Source organism: Marmota flaviventris, chromosome 5 (assembly GCF_047511675.1).
Source record: "Marmota flaviventris isolate mMarFla1 chromosome 5, mMarFla1.hap1, whole genome shotgun sequence".
Classification (NCBI taxonomy): Eukaryota; Metazoa; Chordata; class Mammalia; order Rodentia; family Sciuridae; genus Marmota; species Marmota flaviventris.
In genome coordinates, this window is record NC_092502.1 from 19,674,850 (window position 1) to 19,698,417 (window position 23,568).

The 23,568-nt window shown below is 36.7% G+C and overlaps 1 protein-coding gene across 3 annotated transcripts in view; it reads left to right on the forward strand.

The window, feature by feature from the left end:
• The window catches only part of Gabrb2 (gamma-aminobutyric acid type A receptor subunit beta2), a 232,515-nt gene that overhangs the window by 117,607 nt on the left and 91,340 nt on the right, over nt 1-23,568 (forward strand). For all 3 annotated transcript variants that reach the window (XM_027938712.2, XM_071612006.1, XM_071612007.1), the window contains exon 6: nt 780-862. In XM_027938712.2, the coding sequence (XP_027794513.1) occupies nt 780-862 (83 nt within the window). The remainder of the gene's footprint in view (nt 1-779; nt 863-23,568) is intronic.

Consider the following 23,568-nt stretch of genomic DNA (forward strand, 5'->3'; position numbering starts at 1 on the left):
ATCAACCTTAGGAGGCAATGATTCTTTATACTAAGTGAATCGAATATTTTTAATCTTTAGTTGACAATCCTATGCTGTTCTAAGGAATTCCATACACTCCTTCTACTTGGATTACAGGTTTAAACTGTACTCAAGGTTATTTTAATTAAAAAAATCTAACTATACACTATTTTTTCCAAGCCAGAAGTACATCTTTTTTCCCTCTTCCCAGCACAGAGCATCGTGCTCCTCACAATAAGCATAAGTTGGTCAAATTCAACATTAGTTTGTACTCTTAGTTTTCTTCAGGAGATGTAAAGTTTAAACGTTTTAAAGCACTTGCATAATACTCTACTATAGAAAGAAAGGTGAAAAATGGTAGATTGAAGGTAACGTTGTTGAAAAATGCGATTTTAGGGTCTTGAGAAAGGAAGGAGGAAACCTGGGAGGAAGAGGAGTATTGCTTGTCTCTCATTTACCTGTGTGGTTGATAGAACAGACGGGGGACTGCACCCAGACATGGGAACTGCCTGCCTCACAAACACTGTCAGGTGATTTTTGCATGAGTAGTTAATGGTCCACTCTTAGGGAAATACTGATTTAGTCCAGTCTCTACTTTGTGATCATCATGAGCCTCACAAAGGAAAGTGTTTTATCAAAAGTTGCATCACTTCTTTTCTTTAGAGCTTAGGCTAAATCGCAGTCACCCAGAGAGTCCAGATTTATCGAGACACCTGGGTTTAACTTTCCAGCTCAGGTCATGGCCCTGCTAATGATGCATATTGCTCTTTCTCTTCTAGAATCACAACCACAGCTGCCTGCATGATGGACCTGCGGCGGTACCCACTGGACGAACAAAACTGCACCTTGGAAATTGAAAGCTGTAAGTGTCTCTGAGAATCCAGCTAGAGGGAACTCTGCTGTAAGCTTCTCTGGGGGCAGGGGCCCTTATACTGGTGGGTGTGCAGACCAAAGTCCTGCAGAAGTTCTGCTAAGCACAAAAAATTTAGTGGAAGGAGGTGGTGACAAACAACATCTCCCCTCCATTATGCTGCCACCCTTTTATTCCCATCTCTATTTCCTTAAAAGAGAGGTTTAATGGAAGAAATAATCTGGGAATAAAAGGAAGTTGATAGGATCCTGGAAGGAGACCAAAGGCTATTCCAGACATTTAAAGTATGGAATTGGTGCAAACAGTTGCAATAGAATTGAGAAAATAGGTGCAGGTGATGCTGTCTCATAAAATCTCCCAATGTCTGTCTGCCTCTCTGTGTCTCTTTGTAATTGTTAAGTGATGTGGCCTTCCATATTGATTAGTTAAGGTGTCCTTAAATTATGGATTAATGGAATGTTTTGTTCTAGTTTTAAAACTCTGTTTTTGGTGTCCAACGTTTATATTCTTGCTGAAGTCCATGTGTGTGTGTGTGTGTGTGTGTGTGTGTGTGTATTCATTGTATTTACTGTTCTGAAGCATGGTGGCTTTTGTAGGCTGTGGTTTTAGCTCCATGTTGATTCAGTCACCTACCCTGTTGGTTGGGCTAAAATGTTGATTGGTAACCTGTCTTCATGTCAAAAATCACACAGGAAGTTATCTGAAGTGGAAGAACATTCTGAATCATCAATTCTTTGGAATGCTTGCATTCCTTCTCCCACTAAATAGTTGGGAGCTGACAATTTTACATCCAGTTTTCAAGGTACTCAGTAGCTGGATTGCTGGGAAGACACTCTTATCCTTATGGAGGAATTTTAGCTGTGGCAGACCATGGGACTCCAGATCACTGCTCTGAGCAGAAATGCAGTATTTATGACACATTGTGGGTAATTTTGAAGAATTCAAAAGCTAGGTTCTGAGGATAATTAAATTTACATGCATTTTGTAAAAGCTGATTGCTTACAAATATTCCAAATAATCATTATTTTCAAGTTAGATCTTTGCCATACAAAACTATTTTAAGAAATTGGTCTATAGGATTTCAGAGATTTATTGTATGTAAATATCAGTGGGACAGCATCATTACTGCATGTTGCTTTTTCTTAACTTGTGGTTCAATTTATGGTACAATATTTCTAAGAATTCAAACTCTTGACAATTTCATATTGTGGATGTAAGGTTATTTCTTTAAAAGGTAAGTTGCTGTCCACCACTCATGAATTGTTTGTGATAAGAGAATGTTTTGAGGTAGAATTACACTGAGATTTTAAATAGTCACACCCCTCCATGGAGGAAGCATTTTTATTGCTCTTATTTAAATAGTCTTCCATATTCCTCTCAGATAAGTAAATGAGGCCTTTTGAGTTTTTAAATAATTGTTACTGGTAGATTATAATTATACAGATAGATCATGCTATATTTATATATACACATAATATAATTTGATCAATCTCATTCCCCAACACCTTGGCCTTTCGGTTTCAAAGAACTGATGCCTAAGGACCTGAACAACACTCCAAAATTTGTGATGTTATTAATTTTTACAGAGATACTTAAAAATTGCCATGATAATTCATTAAGCTTTATATATTTCATTTAAGATTAGTTACTATGAGAAATGTAATAAATATCAATATTTCTGTCTTTATAACTAGGGTAACAGACTCAAAAAGTTAAAGTTATTTGTCCAAGATCACTCAGCTCCTTAATGGCAGAGTAGATCTGTGCTGTTGTGATTAATACCTGGTTTACCTTAGTAAAGACACTGATTTTGAGGGACCTGATTAAAAGACTTCCACTCTTAGCCCTCTTATTCTTATTCTGAAAATCAGGAAATTTTCCCAAAGGGAAATTGGGACTTAACAATTGTTATGCTCGAATGTGGGACCCCCAAAGACTACCAGAGACCCAAGATCGATGTAAGCAGCAAAGAGGTGTTTATTGCTAGCTAGCTGGGTCCTCCGCATGCACACACAGCAACTGGTGACGCTGAGAGGCCCCAGCCCAGGGTTTGCAGCATTTTTATACATTCTTTGGAGAGGGCAGGGACTTCACATACATCAGAGCAAATCATCACACACTGCGGGAAAATCAAATAACAACTCTAAAACATGATTAGCACATTCACTGGCGGGAACAAGTTGGATAGGGGTGATTGGTCAGTACAAAAGGGGTATTCATTTGAACTGATTGGTTTAAGCCAAGAGGGGTGTACGTGCTGAACTACATGGTTTCCCAATAGGTTATCAACACCATAAACTACTGGGAGGGTCATCTGGCATCCCAGGTATTTCCCTGTTTCATGCTGATTGGTGGCTGCTAGGGGGTTGCTGTGGATCTCCACCTAGCCTGACTGAGTCAGGGACACCTGGCGCAGCAGATCTCTCCTGTTATTTGTAGATAAACAACTTAGCAGGGTGGCAGTGTGCCTAGGAGTGCTCTGTGGGTTTTTCCAAGGACAAAGGTGATGTCCCTTCCTTGGACAGGCTTGCTCTGAGGTAGAGGCTGGTTTTTCATTAGCATAATGGAAAGAACAATAGATACTTTCTGCCCTCTATGATGAGGAAGATGGATATAATTTAAATAAACACATACACGAATATAAAATTGCATTAGTCAAAAGTGCTATCTGGGTATTTAGTTTTATAAGGTCTTAAAGAAAGAGAATTTATAGAAGTCTGGAAGTAAATGCTGGGGATTCTAGGTGGTCAGAATGGACTATGTTTGCTTCATTACTGTTCTTAAATTTAAAATGACAGAGATGTCCTATAGGATCAATGGGATCTGCAGAATTAAATGGGCCCTGATACTATTTATCACTACACAGGCCGTGAACCAAACTGCCAAAATAGGAGAATTCATTGAAAGGTGCTTCCATTTATTTTTCTCTCTTAAAGCTGTCTTTCATCTACTTGTTCCTATCATCTCTATGATCAGAGGCTACTCATCATTTTTTGTCTTTGTAGCATGGGCATTTACACATTCATGGACATATCTTGTCTAGATTTGTCTCTGAACCTGTCAGGACAGGTTGGGAAAGGGACACTGTAATATTTTCCTATTTTTTCTAGGATGTTACTCTAAAAGTACCAGATAACACTTTGCCTATGTAAATACAGTTTTTTGAATGTTCTTGCTAGTAATAAATTCCAGTACAGAAATAATAAATGGTCTGAAGGTTGCTGATGCTGTTAGTACAAGCCAAAGATCTCTTCTAAGGGACAGAGCAGGTCAGGTTGAGGCCAGGTAGCTGATATTGGTATAAGAAAGCTGAGCTGTTGCAAATTTAACAGAGCCAGCCCTCTAACTATTCCAATTTTGAGGAGTCTGACTATACCCTATTTCACAATTTCTCATTTTTTAATGGAACATACTAAGGAAATTCACAGTATAAAATGTTTTGCTGACCTTATGACAGTGTGAGTGACTAGAACTTTATATAGTTTTAAAAAGAGAGAAATCTTTGACTCATACTAACAGTCTGAAATTGTATTTGGCAGCAATGGATTTCCAAAGCATTGGTAAACTTGAGACCATTTATTATTTCTGTACTGGAATTTATTACTAAGTAGCAAGAACATTCAAAAGAACTGTATTTCCTTAGAATGTTCCATCCGTAAATTTAAAAAAAAAATGTAAAAAATGGGAGTGGGGGGAAAAAACATATCCTCAAAATGGGAAAAGTCAGGGGTGGCTCTATTAATTCTGCACCAGCTCACTTTCTAATACCAATATCAGCTATGCTATCTGGTCTCATCATGACCTGCTCAGTCTCTTGGAAGAGCAAGGAAGCCTCATTCTGTCTCCAACACCAGTTTCAGGTTCTTCACTGGGGACATGTTAACTCCTTGTTTGGAAAGGAATATGGAATTCTCCCATCTGGATGCTTTGATAACTAGTTCAAGTAATTAAAAATGCAAAGTGTTCTCTTTTTTTCCCCTCTTCTTTTGGTGTGCATTTATCTCATCCAATCTCAGGCTCAGTAGAAAATGTAGACACAATGTCTTAGAGGATGAGTTTAATGCTGTCTCAACTCTGTTGGTTTTCCAGTCAGTCTCAACCTTTGTGGGATCCACAGTGAATCATAAGGTGCAGAACTCTGCTCTTCATTAGGCAGTTTCACAGGATTTACCAAGTGTGGGCTGAGATGGATAACCAGATATCATCTTTTAAGATCTTACAAAAACTATCTTACACACTGACCTTTTTGACAGTATCAGACATTAGTTCTTTCTGGCCTCTAAAGTCACTGATTATCTGAGTGATATTGGAGAAGTCACCCTACCTAACCAGACCTTAATTTCCTCATGGATAAAATGGGGACAATTATATCTACCACATGAGGTTTTATGAGAATAAATGTAATACTAGAGATGAAGACTCTTGCACATTGGATGTGGTAAATAGTAACTTCAGCCACCTCATAAATAGTAACTTCAGCCATTAATAATAATTAACATAATAATAGAAGTTTTCATTATATTTTTAAAGGGTCCCATTATAGTCAGTCATAGTGACACATACCCATAATGTCAGAGATTCCGGAGTCTGAGGCAGGAGGATCAGAAGTTTAAGGCCAGCCTCAGCAACTTGGTGAGGTCCTAAGCAACTTAGGGAAACCCTGTCTCATAATGGAAATGTTTTTTTGAAAAGTGGGGGCTGAGGGTGTAGCTCAGTGGTTAAGTGCCCCTGGGTTCAATTCCTGGTACCAAAAATAAAATAATTTTCAGAACTAGTAAATCCAGCTAAAGATGGATGCTTAGTACAGCTTTGCCTCTCTTGACTTTTATGGAGTTTATTCTAGTCCTTGTAGTGACATTCCAGGTTTATTTCATCTGTGATGCTATTTACCTTCTCTTAGAATGATTCACCCACCTGCGTCTACAGTATAAAATGCAAATTAACATCTTTTGCTTTGGCCTGAGGAAATAGTATTAATAACTAGCTTTAACATCCAAAGACGTATATTTAAAACTGCTGTGACATCTGTACTTGGATGTCAGTCCATTTGTAAATATTATCCATTCGTAGTTTTAACAATATTTCAACTGGCCAAAGAAGGCCACCACCTGCTTATCAGGTAAAGCTTCCATGACTGTTGAAGAAGGGGTCCCTGTGAGTAACAATAAACAGGCACCAACCTCTCATCCTAAGAGAGATTCACCATGCTGTAGGAAAGCAGAGGGTAGGAGTATGCCTGCTGCTGCCTTACAGAATCTCAGTTTGGATATCTTAAAACAACTTGCTGATAGGTTATTGATGGAATGAAGGCTGTATTTTCTTTATCTAACAATTTCATCTTAAATCACCCTTTTGAAGAGATCAATATAGATGTGTACATTTAAGCATTTGAGGTATTCATTGCAAATATACTATAACAAAGGCTTAACATTAAATCTTGGAAGCCAGATATACTAAATACTCTACTAGCTAATACTTTCGTAAATATAACTATAATATATTGGAAAATGTAGAAACAAGAAGAGTGTCATAGATAGATAGATAGATAGATGGATGGCAGTGGGTTAGTGTGGCTTCCTCAAGTTAACTAAACAGGTACCTTAGCTTCTTCAAGCTCAGTTTTATCATCTTTTACAAAATTGTGATCCTTATAAATAATGAGATAAACAAGACATAGATTTTATGATCTTTATAAATAATGAGACAAACAAGACGTAGGCTTTTGTGCAATGCTTGACACTGATGTTTTTATATGTAGTGGCTCTTATCATTATAAATATCATCATTATCATTATCAAATTGCACCTGGAATATTGTGCTCAGAGAACAACACTTTAAAAATATTTAGCAATCTGAACAACCAAAATGTAAATGGTACATAAACCAGGGCATTTGAAGGACCCAGTAGAAGAAACTGGAATTGGAAGCAGGAAGGCACATTTACCCCAAGGAAGGGAAATTTAGGCTAGTGGAGGGGGTGCTGTGTTTGAACAGGATGGCTGTTTTCAAATAAGCACAGAATTTCCTCCTAAGAGAGCACACTATATCTAACCTAAGGGCAAAATTCTACCAACCCTGAAAAATGCCAAAAGACAATTTGGGGTTGAAGAGTAAAAAACAGAAAATTTCATAGCAATTGTAACTGGCAAAAAAATCAGATAGGTTGCAGTATTCTTTAAGACCATTTCCTGGGGATGAAGGACTTCTGTCATTGGACCAGTGATGAGGTTGGGATAATTTCCAAGTGGCTTTACATTGAGGGTTGCTTGGCACCAGCAGAAATCAAAGGATTTTAATTAGAGGACAATCAGGCAAGCAATGGTTTATGTGAGGTTGTAGATCCCATATACATATACCTCTGGGAGCATGCTGCTCCAGAACAGATGAAAATCGCCTCCCTGCTAAGATTTCAAGTAGGACGGTGCCTGTGGCTGATGGTCTATTGTTATTCAGCCCGTAATCTTTCTTTTCTCAGATTTTCCTCATAGGATTACGTTTTACAGTTACTTCTTTGTAGAATAAGGTTAAGGCCCTCATATTTTTTCTGCCTTTCTAAATAATCTAATCCCCCTTGAGTCTTCTGATCTACTTAAGGCTCAACAGAAGATAAGGTGTGTGTACATGTGTCAGTGCACATACACGTGTGGAGTGGGAGAGATCAAGTGGAGCGTGTTGAATAATGAAGCTCCCAAGCATTTTAGCTGACCTTGGAATTATTTTGAATTAGAAAAATATTTCTGTGACATTCCAGCAAGGCTTCGTCATAATTATTTATCAAGGAAATAGCAAAGAACATTGGAAATGCTCCACAGAGTCACTGCGTACAAATTTCATTTGCAACGCTGTTGTTTTGATAGTTTCTGGAATTGAATCTAGTATTGTGGAACTGAGGGGTTTATCTTCCTGGCAATCCTGTGGAGACATTTTGCTGGAATGTGCTCTGGGTTTAACAGTTATCAGTCCCTGAAGACCACGGATGAGTACCTGGATGTGTACTTAGTTTCAGTACCTCATCAGTGGTTATTCTGACCTCAGTGTTCATCTGGACTTCAAGATTTCTGTCCCTTCAGGTCTTCTATTATTTGGAAGTATGGACTCAGATCTAAAGGGTCTGTCTTGAAATTGAATTCAAACCCTTTAAAGTGTGTGTTTTTCCCCTGGTACAAAGAAATGTTGTTTTTTTTTTTTTTCAAGTTATTCATTTCTTCTTTTTATAGTCTCCATTTTCTCTTTCTGAGATTCCTATTAGATAGGTCTTGGGTCTCCTATCTTGGTCTCCAATGGATCTGAACTAAAATGCATAGACTTTTTTGTCTTTCAGATTGCTAATATTTATTTTTATTTTTCTAAAATTTCATAGAGAGAAGGTAAATATTTTGTTTGGCAACCATGTTTTCCATTTCTAAAAACTCTTATTTATTTTTGATTGCCTGTCTTCCACAGTCTCTTGTTCTTCTATGGAATGGCATTTTTAAGGATTCCTGTGTATTTTCAACTTCTCTTCTGCCCCCTTCCCTTTCTGTTCCCTTCCATGATGGTGTATGTTTGTTACCTTGTTCCTTATTTCTCCTGCTGTTGATTTTTCTACATGTCTCTGATCTTGGTACTCAATTCATGTTTGTAATAAAGTCCTAGTTTGATCAGAACAAGTAGCTGATATGGGTTTTCTGAAACAACCTGCGTTTCCTGGGCACTTGTGTGTTGTGGTTTCCACAACTGGCCTCCAGGAAGGGGACTGGGCACTCTTACTGGGTTCCCTATTCAGGAAACTGGGCCTCTCACACTTAACTGACACTTTGATCTGGGGCTTGGACACTATAGATTATTTCTTCCTTTCATGACGACTAGGAGGAACTGATGTAACTGAAATTTGTTTTTCCCCATTTATAGAGGTACCCAAGGCTCTCTGGGACCCCATTTTCTGTCTCTCTTCAATACAATACCTAAAGGAGGTCTCTACACAGCTTGGCTTTGTGAAAGTACTTTCTTAGCATCATCCAGTGCGTGGTCACCACAGCTGCTGACATGACAGGGAGATGGTTCCACACACAAGCTCAAGGTCTGTGTTTGTCAGTTCTCTTGGACACAGGTTCTCAGCCTTTCTGCAATACAGTTATATTACTGGTGATACTGTGAATTCCAAATGAAGGAGCCCCACCACAGACCTATTGAATCAGTAAATTAGAAGCTCTGTAGTTGATTACGGTGATTGTTCAAGGCACAGTACTTGTTAGACGGTGTAGACCTGTAACCGTGTTTTCATCCTCTCAGAAGACTCTTGAATAACACTAATGAGTAAGAGGAGGTCACAGTAGTGAATTGCCACATCATAGAAAGTATAAAATTAACAATTCCAGATATAAATTTGGGTAATATTTTACTAAGGAAAGTGCCTACTTAAACTTCTAGGATGAAGGTTTTATGGTATTACTTCTTCACACTTAGTTTACATTCATAATGATGTTTGATGAGACTTCTAGGTTATGTGGACGTTTTTCTAATACAAAATGAATGAGTATAAGGAGGAATCATTTAATCCTTCAGGAACATTAGAATTATTTTATGCATTGAAAGAAGTGAAGAGAAGTAATTTGGAATATCAGAAATCATTGATATTATTGAAAAATTGACTAAAACAGTCCATTTGGTAAGCAAATAAGCCCAGAGTTCAGGGAAACTTAGCCCTTTGACCACGTGGTAACCACAGCTGTGAAGTTTAGGAATGTGTTGGCAAGGAGTTCAGCTTCCAGCCTTCAGAACAGCATGGAGCAATTACAAGATACAGATTCCCATCACGGGTTCTTGAAACTGAAGCATTTTCTTAACAGCTAAGTGAATTCCTAAACCTTTCCTGACACCATGTGTTTGATGAGGCTGTGCTGAGGAACCCACCTGGTAGATACTCACCTTTCTGAAGGTGACAGCCACCTTCTTTTAAGTTCCCACTGTCGATATTTGTCTTGCTTTGAAATTACCTATTTGATCGAGGATATAGTTCCTCATCTGCATATTACCAATTTCTCCGTGGCAAATTTCATAGAGAGAAGGTGTGGAGGCACAAACTTGTTTATTTAGTTATTTTTTAGGCTCAGGAAGGAGGCCAACAATGCCATCATCCTCCAACCTGTCTCTTCCTGGCTGGGCTTCATTTTGTACATGATTCTAATTAGGTGAAAATGTCACATTTGTGGATTCCTTAGCATTTTGAGTAAAGGCTGGAAAGCATTCTGTAAAGCCTGATGTGAACGTTATAAGCCAGAGGCATAAATATACCTGCAGACCCAGAGCTCCTCCAGAGGACTCCTGTTGTTCTCCTTAGATAATCGCAGCCCATTGAACTCGGTCTTTTCTCAAATTCTGAACTTGGTTCCCTGTATCACCGTTTGAAGACACCTACCTTGCCAAAGGCTGTCAGTAATGCTGGTTCATGTTTGCCAGTCATTTACCACTTTCTCTATGAAGCCTCCAGAGTCTAGTCTTTACTCCTTCCCGACCTCCATTAACAGCCAGCCCCGTGATTATTACATTACTAGCATGATCACCATCCGCACCGTTATCAGTAGGAACTACCATTTATTACATGTTTCTGCCTGGCTTTGTGCTGTCTGTATACATATACTTCATCTTATCTTGTGCCCTCATATGCTAGTGATTGATATCATTTCCTCTTCAAAGATGAGGACATGGATCTTAGAGAAGTGTAACTTCTGTCACGCTGCTCAGGCCAGCAGGTATGTGTATTGATTAAGGGTTAATGGAAGAGAATAGAACCTGATGTAGCTGATTTAAGCATAGGAGGTTTATTTGGCTTACAGAATTCTTGGAAGGACTAACAAACAAGACTATTGGCTGAGCTTTTGGCTGTGACTCCCAGGACCACAGCCCAGCCTTCTCTTGCCAAGGCAGACTCTGATTCTTTTGGGATACTGCGACCACGCACTGAATGCAGTGCCTCTGCTCTGGCTTCTGGAAACAAGCTCTACTGCTTCTTAGGTAGGATACGCTATAGATGTGGTGTGTGCACAAAGAGATTAAGTACAGGTCACTGCCTTCCCACTCAGTCCAGTCCTGATTGATGGACTGCATTTGATGGGCAGATCCTGGATCACATTTACAACTGTAGATAAAGTCAAAGCTGGGGAACATAGTTTTTAGTGAGATAATATCTTCTTTCAAATAATTTCTAAGCTGGGATTTGAATACAGGTTGGTCTGGTTTTAGAGCCTCTGTCTTTGTTGTATTTATTGCTTCCCTGTTTTTAGTGTAACATCAGATTAACTAACACATTTCTTTTGGATTATAACTAATTTATACCTAATAATTCTATTACCTAATTTAAATCCTACCTAATAAATTGTATGTTTTTAGAAGATATTTGTTATTTTTTTTCTCCCACCCTATGTTGGAACACTGTATTTAAGGAAACCTCTATTCTGTATGAGATTCCACCTCCCATAATGGAAGCCTAAAAAACCAGACGCTTGCTTTCAGCTTCTCTGGGGTGCCAAGACCAACACGTCGCCCATCATATGACTTTGAATTGGAAATCTGGGGCAGAAGAACTGGTAACGTGAGAAAAGTCCAGCTTAAGAAGGGACTCAGTCATGGCAGTGGGTGGGTGGCAGTGCTCAGTGGCACATGTCAGTGGCATCTGCAAAGAACTACAATATCTTAACCCTGTGGAGCTGGCCCTGATGAATGTACCAGACCAAACATGCTCTGTAAATTTGGAAATTTTTCCTCAAAGGATAGCATCCACCACTGGCCCCTTGCCTTCTATAAGCTGTTCTTCATCTGTTTAATAAATACCTTTTCTATTTGATTTAGCCCAAGCCACTTTCTATTGTTTGCAGCCAAGAACCTTGATGGCTTGTGTTTATACTGGAAGGGTAAGGTCCTAAGTTATCTTTTATGTCCTTTGGTGCTTTGTGTATGACAGGCCGTCATTACATTCATCAGTTCACTGTATTTGTTTCATTAAGGTTCACTCTAGACACAGGTCCTTTTAACAAACGAACACTAATGGCATTAAGAATCCCCTAAAGTATATGCACCTCTATTGGGATTTATCAACCTTCTTCCTCACAATCTCTTTGGCAAGTGACTCCAGGCTATTTAAATGAAAATATTAGATACTTTGTGTGAACTGTCTTACGGTCATCTTCATGTGTCTGTATCTACCTATCTTTTGATGAGTTGCTGGATTCTACTGGGTACTAAGTGCATGACATTCACTGTCTCATTTAATATATCAGCCTGATGAGATATTAAAAGGCACAAAAAGATTAAGTAAAGGTCACACAGCTAATGAAGTGTGGAGTCGGGATTCAGTCCCAGACGGTCTCTCCCCATGGATCATGCTCTGGCTCAGCTCTCCACTGAACTGTGTCTGCATTAAAAGCATCCCAGGAAAGAGGACACTTAAGTCCTGGGCACAGTAATAGTCTAACCAGGCACTGTCTTAAACCATTTTAAGATGGGAAGTGACTCTGGACACTTTTGTCCCCGGTTTTAAGGAAAGTATTTACACTTTGTCGATATGGGCATCTTGGGATCCTGGAGTCCATAATGGGCCAAGAATCTCTTAAATCTTTGCTAGTCCCATTGTTTCTCTAAACTTTATTTTTTCCCCTAATAAGCAGGACATTTTACAGGATCTATTTCTCACCAAAATAGAGCTACTCTCAGTTTAATTAATTGCAAATGCTCCTTTCTACCACCTGTAGAGATAAAAAATGTATTCTGGTTATAAATTCTGAGACATTTTGTTTATACTTAACATTCTGACATAAAGTACAACTTGAGTGTACATTTAATCATATTCACTGCCAAATGGTAAAGGTTGATGGACAGAAACAGGAAAATTGCATTAAGAATGAACTGGCCTTGAGTTCAGTCATGGTGGCTGCTTTGAATTATAATTGTATCGGAATCACTTAATATGTAAACAAAAGACAGTGTATTGTAAATTGCTTGTATGTGCAGCAAAGTTGTTATTTGACTCTATCTTTCCAATTTCTCTCTTCTCTTTTTAGTTCTTTTAGGCCATTCTAGCTGGATACAGTTTTTGGTTGTGAAGATGCATTACAGAACATTCTTCAAAGATTTTTTTTTTTTTTGTACCAGAAATTGAACCCAGTGGTGCTTAACAACCAAGTCACATCCCCAACCCTTCTTTTTTTTATATATATTTTATTTAGAGGCAAGGTCTGGCTAAGTTGCTAGGGCCTCAGTAAATTGCTGAGCCTGGCTTTGAACTCATGATCTTCCTGACTCAGCCTCTTGAGCCACTAGGATTATAGGCATGTGCCATCCCACTCTCTTCAAAAATTCCCATTTAAACAAAACAAAACTGCCAATAACTACCACTTAAAATGCCATTTTGAGTTATACATTTTGACTAATCTCTTTCTATTGACCATTTCATTTAATCCACACAGTAGCCACTTGGATAGGTATAAAGTCATCCCTACTTTATAGGTAGGGAAAGGAGGGGGGCGGTTAAGAATTTAAAACACAACAGTATGCACTGAGATTGAAATTAATTTAATACTGATTTAGCCTTTTGTGGTTTTTTTTTTTTTTTTTTTTTTTTTTTTTTTTTTGGTGCTAGGGATTGAACCCAAGGCCTTGTGTATCTAAGGCAAGCACTCTACCAACTGAGCTATATCCCCAGCCCTTCAATTAATTTAATACTGAAAGTCTAGTCATTTTAATACTTTCCCCCAGCTTTATTCAGGTTTAAGTGGCAAAAAATGGAATATCTGCATTGTGTATGATCAGATACTTGATATATGTGTTGTGAAGCTACTACCACAAACTAAGAAGGTAGTAATTTAACCATATTATGATACTCATTCACTAACTTAGTAGAAACAAGATAGGCTTAAAATTAAAGCTGATTATTCAGTTTAGCACATACCTATTGATACCTTACCAGTATTGGGAAGTCATAGGAAGAATTGGGAGAAAATGTTAAAAAATATCAGGAGCCTAGGAAGGTATTTATTACAAACAAACAAACAAACAAAAATAACTGGTGGGGGAGAGTTTGCAATGGTTATTTTAACCACCTCTCAATCCAAGACAATGAGAATATTGTCGTTTTTTTTTTTTTTTTTCCAGAAAAATTTTCTCAACTCTCCATTGCCAAGTAAGAGATAGTGACAGACCTGAAGCAATAAGAAATCATATTTCCTCTGATCCCTCTGTCCTCACAGTTTGAAGTTGCAGTGATCTCTGATCCAACTCCTACCCAGGAGGAAAGTTTGAAATGCATTTGGATTAGGATATTTTTCAGTTTCCTTATGGGGCTCATTTAAATTGTTACTTTTCTAGGTCCAATTTCTGATATTTTGAGCTTGTTGGTTAACTATTATGTGCATCTATAACTCAACAATAGAACCCAAAAATATCTGAGGACAAATTTCTGAATCACAGTATGCAACATAGAAAATGATGCTCTAAAATTCCCACCTAAAGTAAGTTTCTTGCTTTGGCTATCGAACACAGAAAGATGATCAAAAAAAAAAAAAAAAAAAAAAAAACTTCTCTTTGACACATTTTCCTGGACCTTCCACTTATATTCTTAATCACAAATACCCAGAAGAGGATGTACTAACAATTAATTACATCCTGCAACTTACATGGGGTTGTATAGAATTAGCTCTTGATGGCTGAAAGAAGGAGAGGAGGCTGGTAGCATGGGCAGTCTTGGCTCATCAACCTGTTTTTAGTTAAGATCCAGAGAGGGATCATTGTATCAGGGAAATATGTTTCTTGAAGAGTCTTGGGGATATTTTACTTTGCTGCTCTTTTTGCCTACAATATATTTTTTTTCTTTCTTTCTTTCTTTTTATTTTTTTTGTTGTTGTTTGTTTTTTTCTTTTTTGCTTAGCTAGCTCTTATTCACCTTCAAATCTAAAACCAAATTTATTTCTTAGCAAAAGCCTTCCTTAATTTCTCTCTCAAAAAAACTTCTTCAAAGATTTTTTTTTCACAATTGCAATATTTATTTGTTCTGTTTTATAATCAAGGCCTTCCTTTCTTTTTTTGGAATATAAGTACCCTAAGGTGGGCACATGCTCATGTTTTTTAATTGTTGCATTATAATTATACAAAGTAGTATGGTTTATTGTGATATTTGTATATGCACATGTTGTAATATGGTCAATTTCAATGCCTAGTTCCTCCCCTTTACTTTCCTCCCCACTTTCCCCCAGCACATGTCCTCCACTGGTGTCCCATTTGTTTTCATGAGATTGTTTTATTTACTGTTTTACTCTCTAGCTTCCACATATGAGAGAAAACATACAATCTTTGGCTTTATGAGCCTGTCTTATTTCACTTAACATTATGTTCTCCATTTCCATCCATCTTCCTGAAAATGAAGAATTTTGTTTTTCTTTATGACTAAGTAAAGCTCCAGTGTGTATATATCACATTTTCTTTCCCTATTCATGTATCAATAGATTTTCTTTCTCATTATGTTCAAAGAATTGAATACAAAGCACTGTGACAATTTAGAAATGTATTGAATAATGCATGATGTATAGATGGATGGATGGTTGGATGCATAAGAAAAAGCCAGTCCAAACCACATTTCATTATTATTTGCTTCACTGAAGGGGCTCTCTTCTGCTTTGACCTCAAACTTGAGCCATCACCACTTGCTGAAAAACAAATAAGATGCCTGAGGTTGTGGCTCAGTGGTAGAGAGATTACCTAGCATGTGTGAAGCACTAGGTTTGATTCTCAGCATCACATATAAATAAGCTCCATCAACATATAAAAACATTTAAAAAAACAAATAAGAGCAAGGAAAAATGGGCCTATGTGTTTCCTGGAAACTCTTCATAAATCAATTTCTATGCATGTATGAGTTTGTTAGGATGAACCCAACCATTAAGCCCTTAAAAACAAACAAAGGACAACAACAAAAAACCCTTGGGAACCAACTATTACCTGCCTTCCCTTCCTTCTAATTTGTCACCAAAGGTGGAGAGTAAATAACCCCTGCAGTGAATGATCCTGTGCCCTTTCTTCTTCATTGTGTGGAGAGTTGCTTAATTGAAATTTGAAGGACAAACCACTCCTGGAATCCTCTTAGTTGCTCATGATTTATTGCCATTTTTACACATTGGTGGATGTGATATACTAACTTTGTTAAAGATTTTTGCATCATAAGGGGAATTGGATTATGATATTTTCCTTTTAGATAATATGTTTGTGAGGAATTGGTCTTAGAGTTATGCTGGCCTCAAAAAGCAATTGAAGGCATTGTCTTTCCTCTGTTTTCTGAAAGTTTCTGCTTGTGCTGATGCTTCTTTTTCTTTCTTGAATGTGTGATAAAATTCATAAGTAAAATCATTTAGAGCTTTTTTGAGGAAGTTTTGGATAAATTTAGACTTATTAGATAAGGTGCTTTTAGAGATAGGATTTTCTATTTCTTCTTGTGTCATTCTTGGTAAGTTGTGTTGCTCAAGATTTTTTTTTTCTTCTAAGATGTATAAATTTGCATGAAGTTGTTCATAATACTCTTTTATTATCCTTTTCATGCCCAACTATCTGTAGTGATAGCCCCTTTTCTTTCTTGATGTTAGAGATTCTCTCTCTCTCTCTCTCTCTCGTCTGTCTCTTTCTCTCTTTTGATAAGTTTTCCTACTTATTTATCAATTGTGTTAGTATTTTCCAAGAAGCATCTTCTGGCTCTGGTAGTTTTCTCTGTCTATCTTCAAAGTTTTCATTATTTTTTTTTCTGGTTCTATCCAATTTTGTAAAAGATGATTAAAACATTCCAACTACCTCTGTGTAATTATTTTTTAATTCTGTAAATGTTTACTTCATGTCACTTTAGGCATTATTTGTGACATACACATTGACTATCTTTAGGACTTGCTGATGAATTTTTCCCTTTTATCATTATGAAATTTCTCTTTTTGTCTCTGGTACTATTGTTTTTGTCTCAAAATATGTTATACTCAATGTTAAAAGCACCATTCTGTCATTTTTATCATGGTCACTTTTAACACAATCAGTCTTTTTCTACCAATTTATTTTCAGTGGATATGCATCTATATATTTAAAGTGGTTTCTTACAGGCTTCATGTTACGGTCTTACTTTTCACGAACTTTGACATCTCTGCTTTGAAGTTAGACCAGATGTAGGCAAACTGTGACCCATGGGCCATATCCAGCCTTGTCTTTTTTGTACAACCCACATGTTAAAAATAATATTTACAACTTTAAAGAGTTGCAAAAATTAATTGGAAACTTTACACCTGATCCTGCTGTAAAATGACTCTAAAATGTGATAGCTTTCCACTGTTTCCTTCACTGGCTACTCCTAAAGTTGTACTCACTTTCTGACAAATCACAGTCTTGTGATTATATGGGGTTTTCATACAACTTTTCATTCAAAGAGCTTTCATGTGTTTTTAGTAAAACAATCAGGCCTCCTTATGTAATTTCATCCTATTTTACTTTAGTCATTCCTTACGTCAGTCATTTCTGCATTCCTACTCTAAAACAGAAACAAAACAAAAATCTTTTGCCATAAACAAATTTTATAATGACACCACTCATATTTAATCTGAATTCTTAATAAAAAAAAGTTTGCATGGCATATAAGAATAACCCTGTCACATACACATCAACTCATTAATAAAATGTTTTTTATAAAGTTGTTCAACTAGCTATAGATCCAAATGAACCTTTAAATTAACTCTTACCTACTGATCAATATGATTATCTATTGACTTTGAAAATAATATGTTTTTAGAGTTAAAGTATGAAATACTAATAACTGATATTTCTTAAATGCTCTATATTACCAATTAACATTTTGATTTATTTCTATGCAGTTAATATAATTGTGATGTTTCCATTTTCAGATGAGAAATATGAACTACAGAAAAGGTACACAACTTCATCTAAGTTGCACAGAGTAATAGAGTCAGAATTTAGGCCCAGGCTATGGACTACAAAACCTGAAATTTAAACAACCACTCTTACATCAGGATATTACTGAAAGAGCACTCTATTCTGGGACAGGTGACCTAAGTAAGAGTCACTGACTAGGCACACAGAATGGAGGAGAGAGACCAGGTAGTCACTAGGTTCTTTTAGTTCAAAATTTTATGATTGCCCTTGCTTACTAAATATTCTGATAATTTCCATATGAAGAAGAGAGGAGAATCATAAATACTATCACACAGACCTTTTGTCAAGGTCCTAGTCAACATTTTTGCATCTGAGTAAGTGACAGAAATGAGCTTTGAACATAGCTCTGTCTGCTCCAGGGGTGGCTTCGTGGAATTGGGTTTGGGCAGGTGCACAGGACCCCATAATTAGAGGAGTGTCACGCTGGTGAAATGCCCTGCTATCACTATTCTGATAACCTTGATAATATCTGAGTAGGAAACCCACATTTCAGTTTTTCAACCCACAAGTTATGGCACTAATCCTACTCCCATCCCTTCTGGAGTAGTCTCAAGAAGCTGTACAGATAGCAGAAGGTTTGCCCCAGGAGTTGGGGCTAGAAGTTGCTCTGGTGTGGGGACACAGTCGGACTCAGTCCCCTCATAAAGGACTGGAGCATCAGTAGATGGTGTTTTGATTTTTGTGGTGCATTCTCTTTTGCCTCTTGCCTTTGATACTCTCAAAGAGAAAATTTCCCATTACATTTTGTTGATGTCTTTGGGTCAGTACCTGTTTTTTTCTCCAATTGGAGAAAAAAGGAAACATTTTTTGCTTAGATCTTTAACTTAGAGATTGAAAAAGAGACATTTCATAGTGTGTTGTCCTCATTTGCTCTCTGGGCATGATTCTTAATGCTAACATTGTGAATTCTTTGTTGACTATGAGGCTATGTTTTCTAACCCATATGAGAATTCAGAATTTGTGTTCCAAATAGAACAAGGCCAGATTCTACCCTGAGAACTATTTCACATTCAACTTCCTCTTACTCCCACCCTACTGGACCCCAGGAGAGTATCTTGGTGATTCAAGAAATTAAATGGATTTTTTTTTGTGAAGTAGATCGCCTATTAACCCTTCTTAAGTATTACAGGTTGAAAAAAAATCTGTCTTGTTAAATTGACCTAACATTCTCAGAAAAAAAAAAAAGTGGGGGGCAGGGCTTGCCATTTTAAAACATATGCTCCTGCTTGACAAAGTTAGTTGAAGCAAAACTGTCAAATGCCAACCTGCAGAGTATTAAAATTGCAACAAAATGTCAGGAGAAATGGGAAAACCGCTGAATTTTAGAAAATCTGTCATGACGACCGCATTGCACGTTTCTCTCTGCTAAGTTAGGGTGACATATGGAAGTTTAAAAATATAACCTAATGATGCGTCTTTATGGCAAGACGTTTACATAACCTAATTGCCGTAGAACTGCCATTGCTGGTTAATTCATTAGGATAATGAAAGAGGGTGTTCCTCAGAACTGAGCAGAAATGAGTTCTGCCCAACTACTCTGACAGCCGCGGAAACATACATTTTCTATTTTTGCTTCTTATTTGAAGCCTAAATAGATGCACGTGGTTAAATGTAGTATGATATTTTGAACCATTTTCCTTGGCACATGGATGTGAGTGTAAGAACTTGGTGAGTATGAGACAGTGCTAAAGCCCCTCTAGTTCAAGAGGAGGCTGGACATCCAGCTGCAGGAGGATGGAGATGGAGACAAGTGCCAAGGGCTGATAGGTATCCTGCAAGAAGGGTGGGCTCTTAGTTTCCACTTAAGCCTCACTAACTTTTAAATTTTGAAGCAGCCTCAGATTATAAAACATTGCAAAGATAGTAAAGAGAGTTCCCTCGTGTTCCTCACCCAGATTTCCCTCAAAATTTCACATAAACATCTACAAAACTGAAAAAAATAATCTACAATGTTAACATCCTGTTAATAAACCTTTATTCAGATTTTTCCATGTTTTCCACTAACATCCTTTTCCTGCTTGAGAATCCAATCCAGTATCCTGCATTGAGTTATATCACCTTTTTAATCTCCCTTAATATATCTCTCAACTTTTCTTTTTTGTTCCATGACCCTCGTACTTTAGAAGAACACTGCTGGTCTAGTATTTTTGAGAATATCCCACAATTTCCATTTGTCTGATGTATTTTTCATGGTTAGGTTAGTCCACTCAAAGGTTTAATTTACCTCTTTAAGGAAGTACACAAAATTAAGGAGAGCTCAATTAAGGGCAGCAGATAGCATGCCTCCACTGTTACATTCACATTTGACCACATCAAGTCCAATACAGTTAAGCCATTGTAATTGTCTGCTTGTTTAGGCATGGGCTGGCTGTAAGTGTGTCATATGCCAGTTTATTTCAGACTTTCTTTAAAGGAAAATAGCACCAAGTAAAATGTGCCAGGTACAATGTTTTATATCCATTGCTAAATTTTATTGTCAAACAACCCTACAAAGTAGGTATTGCTATTATTGTCATTATCATTATCTTGGGATTGAAAAGAATTTAAGCTCAGGAAAATTTAAGTTCTACTTGCATAGCTCATAATGTCTCTAGAAAGCATCCTTTAACCTAAATCTTTCTAATCCCAGTGCCTATATTATTTACTCATTAAGCAAGAAAATTTTAGTCCCTATAATTTATTTTTACCCGAGAGAAGACCATGAAAAATATTATAATTAAGATGCATTCTAGGGAGTTTTGAGTTGTTCTAGATATTGAAATATGGTGAAAACTTCTTTGAAAAAAAGATGTCATGAATTCATATTGGTCAAAACATACTCCCAAACAATTCCTTAATCCCTGGCTTCTCTCATTATCTGTTCATCTCTTTTCCTCTCCTTTTTCTCCCTCCTCTCCATATCCAGGCACATGTTCTGTCTATCCATGTATCTGCAGAGGTAATATGGAATAGGACATCTCTGAAGGATTACGCTTATAAAAAAAATCTCATTGATTGTTGAACTTTCTTATGCTTCAGTACCAAGATGATATTTAGTCAAAGTTCAGTTTTTTTCACACTTTTAATATGATTCAGCAAAGTAAAGGATTTTGGAAATGTATTTTAGAAAGTTTAGTTGTCTACAGTTTTACATGGTGAACAGATTAAGATCTCATCTGAGGCACCTGCTAAGTTGGATCATCTGGATAATTACAAACATTTAAAACCTTAACTTCTAATGATTTCATCCTCAACTTGGATACATCAAATTCTGGAACTGCTCCCATTGTCTGCTGTTATAAAAAAGTGCACTCAATTGAGAGTTACATATTCTCTAGTTCAACAATCCAATTTTACAGATAAGTAATCAATATTTTTCAGGTCATTGATCTGGTTAATGACAGAATCATGGCTAGAGCATCTGTGTCATAAGTCATTTTCTCCTTCATAGCCCACGATTTAAAAAAAATATTTGTTAAAATAAAGCCTTCAATTACATTTATTTTTAACACATGCACCATATGAATATTGTGACATTCTTTGCACTAGGATCAAAGATAGAGTGAAATTATTGTCTCCAGGAATATTATATCTTCTTAATAACATGAATATTAATCAACATTGGGATTGGAAAGAATTTAAGGTGTATAAAGTAATGGCTATTGCATTCATGAACTGTTGCCAGTGAAGGCAAACTAGAGCTTGAAGGTGGCTGAGGTTTGATGATGCAGTAACTTTATGCTATTTTATCAGCAGGAGAAATATTTTTAAAAACTCCTAGGATATTATCTGATTTTAGGGTGATTCTGTGTGACATGAGAATTATTAGATGCATAGTAGCCAGTGCATCTCCCATTATACCTCTTCTAGAGTTAAAATTCACCAAGAATGTTCTATGTTCCATAGGACAATTTTTGTGCCAACATAAGTGGTTTATATAATAAAAAGTCAACATCCTAAGCAAATTATATTTCTCGATCTGAAAAATGTGAACCAGTTACAAATAATAAGTTCATGAAGTGGCATATCTTTTTTTAATTTTCAACACATCCACTGAATAATTCTTAATGCCTTTTTCTACTGACAGCTTTGATGAATGCAGTTTTGTGTGTCTTTTCTGCTGAAACTTTCAGAAATATTTTTACAAGTTAGAGTCAAGAGGCTGGCAGTTTACGAATGCAATAGCCATTACTTTATACACCTAAAAAAATATTTAAAAAAAAATATGTACTCAACAGAATTTTCTATTATCTCAAATCTTCTTATGAATTCTTAGTCATTGAAAAATATATGTGTGTGTATTTACTTGTATATAGACACAATACATTTATTTATTTATTTATTTATTTATTTATTTATTTATTTAATGTGCTGAACGTTGAACCCAGTGCCTCACATGTGCTAGGTAAGTGCTCTACCTCAGAGCCCCAGCCCCAGCCGGGATTCTTAGTTACATACTTCAAGTGAACTAAGAGCAACTCTGAATTTAAAGCTACATGTGCTAGTTTGTGACCCCAAATCATAGCTTTATTGTCTATATTCTAACTAATCTATGTTTTGGCTGCTGTCTATAAAAATGTGTTGTTGACTTTGTGTGCCAGTTTTATAAGGTATAATTGAAATTAAATTCATACAGCTGTTGCACTTTGTGTATTTATATATTTCAGGACTTAATTGTTTCAGGTATAGTATTTTAAAAGCATGACATTTTAAAGTATCTCTAAGTGCCTCTGTTGTGAGTAGTTTAACTATTTAAACCAACAGTTTATTATATTATTTTGAACTTGATTTTAGAGTTTCTAGTTTTCAGTGTTAAGTTTAACTTTATAGTCCTTTCCTGATGAAAATAGGTTGGCATGAGGATTGGACTTTCTCAGATCAGTTACATGGAGTTTATTACCTACTTCAGCATAAAAACAGAGAAACTGAGCAGTGGTTGACATTAGTAGTGCATGGATTCTGTGTGGTCTAGATACCTTGCACTCTGTATTTGAACCAATGAATTAATACAAGTGTTCTTTGAAATCCAGAGTATTAGCTTTGAGAAAAAAAATTACAATTTGAGTCATAAACCTTTAGAAAAATTTCATATTACTTCTGTAATCTCAAAGGATACATTCTTAATAATGAAACAGATCACTGAAATAATTTGTTCTTGTGGATCAAATTCCTCAGCTTATTCTTCATTTATTGGTCAAATTCAAATTTCAATTTTTAGTGGTTTTATCTTCAGAAAATTTCTATGCCAGCTCTCCAAACAGACATTTATTTTAAGATACAATGCAGCCTCATATTGTCAATGCAGATCAATTGAATATTTTATCCTTTTGTCAAATTATTCAACTGAATGCATCTGACAGACAAATTGTTCAATTGATCTGAGCAAACCAGGAGGTATGAGGCTGGGGAAGGCTTCAATGAACACAGCTTCTTGCTTCCCCAAGGGAGATTTGGTGATATTGGTGTACTTGGCTGAGAACCTGCTCAGACACAGGAGATGACACAGGGATTACCAAACCTTTTTTTTTTTTTTATTAGTTGCTCAAGACAATACAGTGATCTTGACATATCATACATTTGATTCAAATAGGGTATGAATTCGCATTTTTCCACGTGTACATATTGCAGGATCACATTGGTTATACATCCATGTGTATACATACAGCAATCCTAGTGTCAGTTGTATACTGCTGCCCTCCCTATTCCTCCCTCCTCTCCCCTCCCATCACTATTTTCTACCCATTCTACTGTGACACTTATCTTTCTCTCTCTCTCTT